This window comes from Malurus melanocephalus, unplaced genomic scaffold, assembly GCF_030028575.1.
Source record: "Malurus melanocephalus ecotype Western Australia unplaced genomic scaffold, MMel_1.1 scaffold_416, whole genome shotgun sequence".
Lineage (NCBI taxonomy): Eukaryota > Metazoa > Chordata > Aves > Passeriformes > Maluridae > Malurus > Malurus melanocephalus.
Window position 1 is genome coordinate 305,217 of NW_026623648.1, and position 12,349 is coordinate 317,565.

General features: G+C 44.0%; 1 protein-coding gene across 2 annotated transcripts in view; it reads left to right on the top strand.

Annotated features, from left to right (window-relative positions):
* Window positions 1-1,448: 1,448 nt before the first annotated feature.
* The window catches only part of COP1 (COP1 E3 ubiquitin ligase), a 124,191-nt gene continuing 113,290 nt past the window's right edge, over window positions 1,449-12,349 (top strand). Inside the window, exons 1-4 of one of the 2 annotated variants that reach the window (XM_057379657.1) lie at window positions 1,449-1,885; window positions 8,537-8,596; window positions 10,060-10,157; window positions 11,456-11,520. In XM_057379657.1, the coding sequence (XP_057235640.1) occupies window positions 1,563-1,885; window positions 8,537-8,596; window positions 10,060-10,157; window positions 11,456-11,520 (546 nt within the window). In that variant the 5' untranslated portion in view covers window positions 1,449-1,562. Of the gene's footprint in view, window positions 1,886-8,536; window positions 8,597-10,059; window positions 10,158-11,455; window positions 11,533-12,349 lie in introns of both variants that reach the window. The other variant, XM_057379656.1, reaches the window with a different exon arrangement.

A 12,349-nucleotide genomic window follows, 5' to 3' on the forward strand; every position in this document is an offset into this window, starting at 1 on the left:
TTTCCTCTTGTCCTATCACTTAGTTTACCTGGGAGCATAGCCCAATGTGGCTTCAACCTCCTGTCAGGGAGTTTTAGACAGTAATAAAGTCCTCCCTGAGCCTCCTTTWCTTCAGCATGGGTYCCACARCTCCCTCAGCTGCTCCTCAGAGGATTTGTCCTCCAGCCCCTTCCGCAGCTCCACTGCCCTTCTCTGGAGCCATTACAGCTCCTCAAAGTCTTTCTTGYRCTGAGGRGYCCAGAATAGGACACAGCACTTGAGGTGTGGCTGCTGTTGACCAGCACCCTCAGGACGTCCCCCAATAGGCTGCTCCTCCAGCCTGTCACACTGCCTGGGGTTGTTGTGAYCCAAGTGCAGGACATGGCATTTGTTGAACCTCACACAATTGCCCTCGCTCCATGGATCCATTTCTTTCTGTGGGGCTGGATGGTACTTAACACTCAGGACAAAGCTCAGCATGCTTAGAGCTTGAGGAACACATCTAAGGTGTAAATGTAGGTGAAGATCATCCTGTGACAGACAGATTCAGCCCTGCCCTTTAGAGGACGTCTCTGTGGTGCTGGGGATTCAGGGTGCACAGGGAGGGTCTCTGAGTGACATTCTGTGGTGCTGGGGATTCAGGGTGCACAGGGAGGATCTCTGAGTGACAGCCTGGTACATTCCTCTCTGAGGCCTCGATGCCTTCCCCTCAGTACTCTGAGGGAGATCACAGAATCACAGACTCAATTAGGCTGGAAAAGACCTGCGAGGTCATCGAGTTCAACCTGTGACCCAACATCACCTTGTCAGCCAAACCATGGCACCAAGTACCGCGTCCAGGATTCCCTTTAAACACCTCCAGGAACGGAACTCCCCGCCTCCCTTGGCAGCCCATTCCAATACATGATCACCCTTAGCGTGAAGGAATTCCTCCCTATGTTCAGCCTGAACTCCCCTGGCATAGCTTGAGACTGTCTCGTCTCGGTTGCCTGGGAGTAGAGCCCCACTCCCACCTGGCCACAACATCTTGTCAGGTGGTTGTAGAGAGCGAGAAGGTTCTCCTGAGCCTCCTTTTCTCCAGSGCGAGCTCCCCCAGCCGCTCCTCAACAGACTCGCGTTTCAGGATTGTGCACCACTAGATATGGTTTCAGAGGGAGGGGCTTCAGGTGGGGCTAGCAATGTCCTGACCCACGCCCCGAGCCTCCTGTCGAACCCAAAGGCCAGGACTGTGCGAGACAAACCGCACATTGCAGTATCCCCGGGTCCCGGCGGTCCGTGAGGGGAGCGCGCCCCGCCCCCGCCCCGCCCCTCAGAGGGCACGGCCCCGCGCCGCGCACGCGCAGCCGCGCTGTCCGCCTGTCAATAAAGCTTGAACAAGGGCCGCGCCGGGGCCGCCGTTTGGCTGTTTTCATTTTTTTTTTTTTTTTTTTTCTTTTGGCTGGGGTTTTTTTTTTTTTTTTTTCCTTTTTTTCTTCCTCACCTCCCGCCCACCCTTGTTTTAATTTGAAGGAACTTTATTGTCCCCGCGCGCACGGGGATGCGCTGAGGCCGCTCCGCTACGCCCGGCCCGGCCCGGCCTCGGCATGTCGGGCAGCCGCCCGCCGCACCCCACTGCGCCGCCCGCCGCCACACCAGCCTCCTCCTCTTCTTCCTCCTCATCCTCCTCCTCTTCGGCGGCTATGGCGCCCGGCTCGTCCTCCTCGGGCGGCGCGGCGGCGCGGCCCGTGCTGGTGGCGGCCGCCGTGTCGGGGTCGGGCGCGGGGCTGGCCCGTCTGGCGGCGGGGGCGGCGCGGCCCGGCGGCTCCTCCACGGCACCGGGGGGCGGCGGCAGGAAGAGGCCGCTGCTCACCCCGCTCTGCAATGGGCTCATCAACTCCTACGAGGACAAGAGCAACGACTTCGTGTGGTGAGCGCGATATGTCGCTGGGGGAAGTCGGGGCACCGCCATGCCGCCGGGAAGCCTGGGGAGTGTGGAATAGCGGCGGGAGGAGGGAGCAGCAGGCAGCTCCTCCTGSCTCTGGAACGGCTCCTGGCCTCCGGGGATTCTGGCTTCGGGGTTTTCCCCCTTTTGTGCCTCTCTGTGTCAGAAATAGTGTGGCCCGGAGGACTAGGGAAGTAATTGTCGCTCTGTACTGGCCTCTGGTGAGGCYACGCCTCCAGTCCTGTGTCCCGTTCTGGGCCCCTCARTTCAGGAAGGACATGGAGGTGTTGGAGCAGGTCCAGAGAAGGGTAGCAGAGCTGGGGAAGGGGYTGGAGCACCAGGACCAGCTGAGGGGGGGCAGGTTAGCCTAGGGAGGAGAGGTGGCTCAGGGGACACTTCACCCCTTTCTAGAACTCCCTGATAGGAGGTTGCAGCCAGGTGGGGATCAGAGTTTTCTCTCTGACAACTAGCAACAGGAGCACAGTGTTAAGCTGCAGCAGGAGAGGTTTAGGTTGGATGTTAGGAAGAATTTCTTCMYAGAAGGGTTGGTTATATATTGGAATGGGCTGCCCAGGGAGGTGGAGTCACCAACCCTGGAGTTACTCAGGGAACAACTGGATGTGGCACTCAGTGCTCTGGTCTAGTTGACRTGGTGGTATGGGGTCATAGGTTGGACCTGATGACCTCCGAAGTCTTTTCCAACCTAACCAATTCTGTGATTTTGTCTGGTGTTGGCCTTGTGTAGCAGCACTGCCACCACCCTCTCCATTTTAAAGCAAAATCAGGTTATTCCTGGCAGGTTCCTCCTTGAGTGCAACCAAGTTGCTGGAAAGGCACTGCAACACACGATATTTCCTCACAGCATGCTGACAACAGAGCAACTGCCTTGTTTTCCTGGAYAGTATGACCTCAGAGTGGTCCAGAGTCCTCTGATCTTTGGAATAAAATTCAACAAAGGCTTTGCTGTCCCTCTGGATGGGACTCCAAGGAGTCTCATGGTGGTTGATAGCTCCACTAAAGCAGGCTTGGTTTGCCTGTGTTAGCTAGTTTGCAACAGCTGTAAGTTTTGTGTCAGGCAGGCACCTAAAATCAGRTGGGTAGGGAATTTCTTCCATGATGGGGTAAAGATTTTTCAGATGTTCTTCTGACATCCAGCCAGAGCTGTAGCTCATAGCTGGAAATAATCTTTCAACATAATTGGTAAACTAAGGCCCACTGTGATGTGGTTGGAGAATTTTTGGTAATTTGCAGTTTTGAAGAGCACCCATTGCTGGTAGGTTTCAAACCTCCCAACRTAAGGTGTAGGTTTGATTTTTGTAGCTGGTTGGATGTGCTAAAATTGAGAACAAGAAGTAAGGTCAGATTCCTTGCATCTGAGAGAGGCCAGCAGGGAAGACGTAGTGGGAAAAAGATCAAGTTATAGAAAGGTCATGTATGAAAAAGAAACAGTTTAAAAAAGATGATAAGTGGGCCACAGCTTCCAAAATGATTTTGACAGCTCTAACATAAGCTCTGACTTACAGTTGAGGATCGGATGTGAGGCATCTCGTACAGGACAGGTATTGTTTCAAACCCCTGTAGGCTTAACTTTTCAGGCTGTGAAGTATTTAGCAGAGTTGATGGAAAATACCCTTGTTACTGAAGTGAGAACCTGAAGCTGCTCAGAAGTATGTGGCAGAAAAAACAGTAAGTAGTTTTTGTCAGGAATAAGTAATAGTCAAAAATTACTGCCTATTACTGTAATCAGTGGTTTGCTCAGTAGCAGAATGGGAATGAGAGGACAGCCATAATCAGCTGATGCCCTGCTCTGGCTCTAGGACATGTTGGGTGGATTTAAGAGTTCTTGGTGATGTGAGCTCTGTCGCTCRCAAGTTTTCTGGTCCTCTGATATGAACACAATTACAAGTACCCATTCTCCTCTGTTCCCTTTACTCTTTACACTCTGGCACGAGTGCTCTGCCAGCATGGCTTCCTGCCCTTTCTAGTCAGCTCTTATTTCTTATTTTGTTGTCTGTTGTAGAAATGAGGGCTTTGGAAAGGAAATTGCACCCAATTTGTAGACTTGAAGTACTTTAAGGTGGTTCAAAAAGCTGAGTTTCTTGGTTCTTGTTTTTTTTTTTTTTTCTACAGGTAAGAAATGTGAATGCTTCAAGGAGAACCTGTAATTGCCTGTTTTCTCCTCAATGAGAAGCACTACTGACTSAACAAGTGAGAGGAAAGAAATCAACTCTGTAGAAATCAGGGCAGAATGTCTTTTCTTGGTGTTTGTAAGAGCCACATTGACCATATTGAAGTGTAGGTCAGAAGCTTTAAGAGCCAGTGAGAATTATAGTGAACTCGGGTTTTTCACTGCTGTGTATTTCTGTGGGCTAAAGGGATTGCTAGTTATTATTGTTCTAGTTTCCAGTTACACTATCTGTCTTTATTTATTTGAGTTAGCAATACAGTTATGGAGAAATAAACTGAACTGGGCAGCTCTGGTGTTTTGAGCAATGTCCAAGAAGGCAAGTGTGTGTATGTAAGTTTAAGTAATTTATTTTAACAAGCTTTACGTATCTCAATGTGAGAAACGGAAGTTTTCCATATGCTCTTTTTGCCTCTGTAAGGAGGCATTCAAGATGCTGCCAGCTGCAGAGAACACTTGGTTATTTTTCTGAACGTCAGTTGTGAGTTGCTGTTAGTYACAGCTCTAAACCTGGTGGTAGATTATGCCTGTACCAAATGGAAGGTGGGAAAGAATAAAGAAGTTTGGGTGAGTTTTGAACATCAAGGTGCAAGTGGAAATTCCCTGAATAGTGCCAATATGTGCAACTTCCCTGCCTGACTTCTGAAAGTGCTGTCTCAAGTGAGGCAGAGGCTCTAAGGTAAACATTGGCATGTGTTGCTACTTTGGGTTGTGAAATGTTTAGCAAGTGTATGCTCAGGAGTTTRCAAGTGTGTCCTATCTATGTATCAGCTTCTGCCTGGAAATTTGTAACTCCAGTCAGGAGTGTAAATAGGTCTGACTTACTGGGCAACTTTTATAATAAAAGGGGAAACATTGTTTTCTCTTAGTGCAGGATGCAGAATATAAATTTAAAGTTTTGTGCTGCTCCTGTAGCCAGGTGTCTTTCTGCTTGCCTGGARAGTGTCTGAAAGGGAATCCTCTAGTCAGAGGATTTTCTCCTGCCCAGCAAATAAATGCTTAGTTTTCCCAGGCCTTGTGTTAGCCCTCCCAATTAGTGGTTGGCTAAACCCCTTTAAAACAGTTATTATCTGCTTTGCTTCCTGGATGGAGTGGATCTTTCCTGTCTCTGGTGGCTGCTTCATACCAGGCCTTGTTTCTGAGCTCTGTTGCAAATAAGATATGGAAGAGGCAGTGTTGCATGCTGGAAGTATGCACTCACACCGCAGCTCAGCTGTGGGAAAGGCTGTGTGCCACTTGGACTTCCAGGTTCATGGGTTTTTAAAACCAGTTCATTCCTCAGGTTAATCCAGGCATGGGCTGAGTTGTRGTTGTTCCCATGTTTGAGATCTGGAAAGCCATTTTAGTAAGTAATGTCGCAAATTTGTCCTGAAGTTGCAAACTAAAAGCACAGCAAGCTGTTTGCATACCATGTACAAGGAGTCTTACTACCTATTATTACATTAGATCTTCGTAGTGAGTAGATAGTAAGTGATCTTTTACCTGGCTGCTTTCCATGAGAAGGACAGAGCCTGCAGCTAGTCCTGGTCTCTGATTAGACCAGAGAGGAGCTGAACAGGAGGCAGGGCCTACAATGAGTCTTGTTTACTGTTGAAGTGTGTTCAGATTTCATAGTGGCCACTTCAGCCAGGTGTTTGAGTAGCAGCAGGATGACATTAGCAGTCTTCAGGGATGCCTGGAAAACAACTGGCAAAACTTAGAACAATGGACTTGRTTAAAATGATGTATAAAATGTTTGAGGTCTGCCCTGCAGAGAAAGAATGGTGAGCCTTTGCAGTGCTGGATTAAAAAAATACTGTTTATCGGATACTGATGCCTTATTTCCTAGAGATCAGTAACATTTTTGAAGTCATGCTGAAGTCACCTGCATCCTTTTAACCTGGYTCTGCTGCTTAAGACAAATAGAGAATAAGCTGCCTTATGCGTAGAAGCCTTGATTTCACCAGATGTGTGCTTCCATGTGTCAGTGTATTCTACAAACTGTAGTATGTCTCAAGTCCCCATCACTCCACTTCCTTCTTAAGTTTTCCGCTGTGTTAGATTAAATTCAAACAACTGGTGCAGCCAGATTGGCTTCAATATGTGTTAGAAGATATCAATCTTGTTTCCACTTTTAAATCAGTGAGCATTTTGGGGGAAACAATTCATAATGGAAACTTCAGGCTCCGTTAGTGATGACCCTGGTACTGAATAGCTACATTTATTGGCTCTGATTGCTTTTTCTCAACTATTTTAGCTCTGTCTCTTCTCTTATCAAACAGGTATGAGGAAGTAGTAGTTTAGGAACAGTGATCTCGTGTGACTGCCCTATTAGGAGGTAATCTTCCTATTTTAGTTCTAATTTGTGATGTTCTTCTGCAGACAGAGGAGCATTACAGCCTTGTTGATTGCTGCAGGGCATTAGGAGCAGGCTCTAAGGATCACATCTGGCTCTGTGGGGAMTAGCAGTTTCTAGCATGACACATAGAGCATATACCTCAGTTACACAGCATGACTAGAAGAAGGTGAAGAAGTTAAACCATTCATCATCAGTGCCAGTGGAGAGAAACTACCCTCAGATAGTCATCTAACCATAAGTCTTTGATTTCCTCTTTTAAAGCTCAGCTAATAGAAGTCGAAGATGCCTAATTCTCCCACTAATAATCCACCCATGTTGGCTGAGTTTGGTCATAATTTATTCTGACTAAACAGTGCCTTGAAACTAAGTAACTTGAAAAAACTGACTTGAATTCCAGAAGCTGGTACTACTCAAGCCAAGTGATGTGTAGGAAAAGGCCTGTCATRGTGGAAGAGGGATGCATGTGCATCCCTCTTCTTTTGAGATGGCTCGGTTGGTTCAGAGTGTAGCATTCTYGTTTGATCCGTTTGACTTTACATTGTTTTTATATAGGCAATTTGGTGGAATAATTAAGACAACCTGGCTTGTGTGTTAGGCTGGACAAACCTTTCACAACAGYATGTTTTCTGGTGTGGTGATTTAAGGGGGTGCTTGCATTTGCAGGGGCCGCAGTTTCCCCTGCTTGGGTTTAATAAGTATTTAAGAGGTGTTTCCTCCTTCCGGTTTTTGTAACATTTGTTTCCTAATGGAATAACAAATGTTAGTATACTCTAGAATGGATTACAGAATGGGAGAATAACACTTGTCCCCTCACCTGCTCAGACAAGCATTGCTTTTTTCAGTCTGATCTGGGTTTTGGATTTTGAATGCAAAAAAGATTGCTGCTTTGCTGAAGTTGTTAACAGTTTATTAACAGCTCATTTGGTGAGAACTGTCTTGTTGGCAGAAGGTGGGAGGAGGCTGTTTCTGAAGAAAACAARTGCTGGTGAAAGCCTCTCTGAACTGAGATTGGTATGGACTTGTGGGAATGAGAGGARAGCCCTTGGATCTCTGTAAGGGATTGAAAACAAGGTGAAGCTTGTGACACAGCTGATCCACGTGTTACATGCAAAATTGTGATGTTGCTGTGCATAGCATCTCACTGGATAGCTGGCCAAGACCTGGACATGAGTATGTATGTGACAGCATATCTCACCAGGTATCAGGGAGAGCAGCCATAGAAGTYACTGGAAGTATGATGGATGCAGCTTTCCTCTGCTTTCGTTGGTATTTCATTTTCCTTTCAAACATTTCCTTTCACAGGTGCTTGATGAGCCAGACTTCTTGCACTACCCATGTCACTGGATTCCTGTCTCTTGTCATGCTCAGGTTCCTGTGGAGCACTGCTTGCTTAGACATCGTTCTCTTCCAGTCGCTCCTTCGTTCTTGGCAATCCCTCCCAGAGAGCTGGCTGTACTTTGGTCACTAGCTAGTTATTCTACCTCTCCCATCTTTGACTTTACATCACCTGCTGCCTGTTGGTTTTGTCCTGCTCTCCTTCAGCCTCAGTCCTGGCAGTGCTCTGCAGGCACACCCCCTCCACCTGCTTATTAGTCCTTATTCTCATGACATCATTACTATTTCTGATCTGWTCTGCCTCTTTGCATCACTTTTTAAAATTACAGATAGCTATTGGCTGAAAAGAATGAAGGAGAAACTAGTTTTGGTATCATTTATAAATACACTGTCTATTCATTTTAAAAAAAAACCGAACAGGGTTTTTTGCATTTTATTTGAGAGTTAGTACTGATAGAAGGTTTTCCTGCAGCCTTGCTTGTTGAAGATTCTCTGGCTTTGTTTGGGTTGTCTGCAGGTGTTAAAAGCTTAACAGTGAACACTYACCTGGTTTCTAATTGTAGCAAACTCCAGTATCATTCAGAGTTCAAAGAGCTGTTGATTGCCCTTTTGATCTTCATACTGCTTGGTTGCTGTTGCACTAGTGTGTTCTTTCATTTTACATGCAGAAAATKATTACCTAAGCATGAGTAGGGAGCTGGTTTGAATTAATAATACWTTCCTTCATTTTTAAACATAAAAAKACATATTTCTGATTTTTTTTTTGTTTTGTTTTCAGCCCCATCTGTTTTGATATGATTGAAGAAGCCTACATGACAAAATGTGGACACAGCTTCTGGTAATATTTGGTTTCTTGTATTGCATAAAATGTCCATCTCTTACAGCATGTGCAGACAGTGTTGCTGTGATTTGCTTTCCCTCTGAATTTCTTTTCTGTCCTGTCCCTTCACTGAAGAAAGAGGTTAAAATAAAATTTTAAAAGGTGGATACCTGTGAGATTTGAAAAAAAAAAGTCTAAATGTCTTAAACAAATGTGTTGTGCCACCATATTTCCTCTGTAAAGAAATAAAATGTTCATAAACTGCTGGCAACACCCAATACCAGAGTCAGAACAGTTTGTTAATTTGCCTCTAATGGCATCACCTGTATAGATAGAGGTGTTGGGAACAATGTTGGCAGCTCCTCCTTGCCTCTGTGCAAGCTTGAAGTGGCTTGTACATTGCACTTATTTTAAACCTTGTAAAAAGAGGATGTGCTTCAGGCTTCCTCGTTGTCTTGAATTGGCCTGGCCCCACTTATTTTTCAGTGTGTTATCTCTGACTGTCATGAGGAGCAAATGTTTCATGGAGAAGTGCAGGAACYCTCCAGGAGCATTTCTGAAACTACCTGCTGCTCTTCCTCCTCTCTAGGGATTGGTATAAATTATGTCCTATAGTGTCCTGTCTATGTTATACTCTTAAGGTGTCTGCTAATTAGAAAAAAAAAAATCTTGTAAGAAGTAATAAAATAGTAGTATGAAGTACTTCCTCAGGCAGCAGATGCAATTAACTTTCAGAAGAGTTTTGACTTTTAACAGGTAAGATAACAGCCTATTTTGTGCCTTCTGTGGTAATATGTCGTCCTTGGACCTGTAACTTTTTAGAGGTCCAAGATGAGAAATATCTTTATTTAGAAGGCATGGAGCACCTCATACCACCTGGTGTCTCCACCAGGAGCCAACATCAAGCAAGTTCTTAGTGAGATGCTTAAACTTGATGCTGAAGTGCATCTTCCCATTCCTCTGTCCCTCAGCTSAAGAGAGAGCACCTCTGAAGTCACTGATAGTGAGAAAAGCAGCCAGGGGTGGAGGGAACTATCAGAAGTTGAAGGTGTTTCCCCTGCTCAGTTACCTAAAATGCCTTTAATGACAATTGCTAAGTATGTTCCTAATCTAGAAGAGTTGCTTCTGAATAATTTAATCTGTTTGCTAGCTCTGCCTGTGGAAGTGGTGGTGGGGGAGAATGGATTTGGGATGGAATTGTGGCYGAGGTATCCACATTGCAGTAATCCTCAGGGAAATAAAAGTGAAGTACTTAACTACCTTTTGTAATCCTTGCCAGAAAACTTAGTGTCTTTCTGCTGTAGCACACTGAGTTCAAACATTGGAACATTTTAACACTATAGGTTCTTGGCAGCACAACTGTTAACTGGCAACAAAAACAGTGCACATTGTCTGTTGAAATTGTTTACCTTGTGCTTACGTTTTGTTCCTTCACATGGGTTCACTTGTTTTGTTTCTTGTGTTTTTATGTTTTYGAACAGCTATAAGTGTATTCACCAGAGCCTGGAGGACAATAACAGATGTCCCAAATGCAACTATGTTGTGGATAACATAGATCATCTTTATCCCAACTTCTTGGGTGAGCTTTAGGCTTCTGTGCATGACAAACATCTTTGTTGTTAAGGAAGGCAGGCACTTGTCCTATAAATTGCAGTCTTCTGGATGTATCAGCCYTTTGGTTGTCATATTTACATTAAAAAAGTTGGTAGTGTAAATCGTTAATACTGCACTGCCTCCAACAGTTTTATGTGCTGAATTACAGTAGTGAGATTAACTTGCTGCTGTCTCCAAACTCTGAAAAGCAAATCTGTTTTTCRTATGGCTGGAGATGTGAATCTCTTTACTTTTGTTTTCTTGCACTCTTGTCTGCCTAAAGAATATGCCCTGTTTACAAAGCTTGGACACTAAAAGGGTGGAGGCTGTATTAGAGTGATATTTTGGCTGCAGTAGTGAGGACTATATCATGGATGTATGTGTAAATCAGTTACAGGGAAAATACTCATGCACATACCTATATGCAATCCTAATTGCTTCTCACAGAGGGAGAAAGTGTTGCTAGGTGGAAATACAGTTTAAATTTAATTTTGTGGAGAAAAGATCAAAGAAAACACACTGCAGTGTGAAGTACCAAATTAAAGCAAATCTTGATTTCATGTGCTGAGATAGCCATTTAATAATAAATGGTTGAAAAGCCATAGTAGCCAAGGAATGCTTCAGAAAGGGGCATCCTGATTTGGACCAAATCATGTTGTGCTGGAGATGATGCTGAGGCAGATCTTCGAGTACATGCTGGGCCAAAGAGTGTTTCCCTACCCCTGTGTCCAGGAATTTGAGGTATGTTTGAGGAGGAGGAGGAACTTGTGTATATATGTGTGCAGAGTTGAAGTTATCTTTCTCTTTGCACCTTTCACTAGATTGATGTAAAAATTAAAATGCAGCAAAAATGGGTCTTTTAAAATGCTTATGGTAATTCAAGGAAAAAGTTATATTCAACTGTGCTTGTTTTTTTTTTTCCCTATAATAGAACATCACTTTATTTCCCTCATACTCTTCTGTAATATACTTTTGCTCAGAGTTGARAAACTTTCTCAAGGAACCATGGGTGTTTAGAAAAAATAACTTAATCAATTTAGAGAATGGGTAAGCTTTGTATTTGTTGATTATTTTTTTAAAAAAATCTTTATATATGTTGCAAAAAAATACCAAGGAATAAGTTGGTAAGGAAAAAAAGTGCAGACAGCTTYTACTGTTTTAATTACCGATAATCATCTTACTGTGGAATTAATAATTAAAATAAAAATGTTGAGGTAGAACTTTTCATACTTGTTTGGTGAACTTTAAAATCAATCTCTTTGACATCTTATTTATGTTTTTTAGTTAATGAATTAATTCTTAAACAGAAGCAAAGATCTGAGGAGAAAAGACTCAAACTGGACCATTCAGTGAGTAGCACCGTATGTTCCAATTTTTTTACTTTATATTTATTTAATGGTTCTGTGTAGCAATTGTTATGATGTGACTTAACTCACAAGAGATTGCACTGTTGAGCTGATGGTTTGATTTGCTTTAAGAGGGAATAATACCAATATCAGTGGCAGTAGATCCCTTCTACCTTGTTAACTCCTATTATTCCTGCCAGCAATACGTGTCGAGAGAAGTTGTGTTAGTGTAAGCAAGTGTCCTTTGATGTATTGCATATAACCTGGGAAACTACCCATGGAAGTACACTTGTTTAAAGGTAATAATTCCCATTCGGTGTTGGAAATTACTGGAAATGAGAGCAATCAATGTTTAGCAGCGCCATGAGCTTGTCTGATCACATGAGAAGCTGTGTTSTACCAGGAAACTGGAGGAAGGCTAATACCAACCACAAGAGGGAGAAAGATCACGCTCTGATTCTGTTACATGAAGCAAGTCTAGAAGATATCCAGGCAGTTGTGTGCGGYATCTGAACCAGAACACCAGACTCCAAATGTGTCTATGTCCTCAGTTCATCAGAACCTCTGTACAGAATCAGTGAATGTTCGTACATTGGGATCAAAAAAAATATATTACACAAGCCAAAAAGCTTGCATGTTCGTCCTGCTATGTCTGACATCATTGTCTTTTGTAATTCATAAATAAGATTGCAAAATAATATTAAAAATCGTGGAGCCCCTATTTTTAAAAGCTTCTGTTAAAGTAGTATTAATTTAGGGGCTGTGTTGCGGAAACCAATGCTGTCATTGTTTGAAAAGAACATTCTTTGAAGATTAATTGGTTTGCTCACAG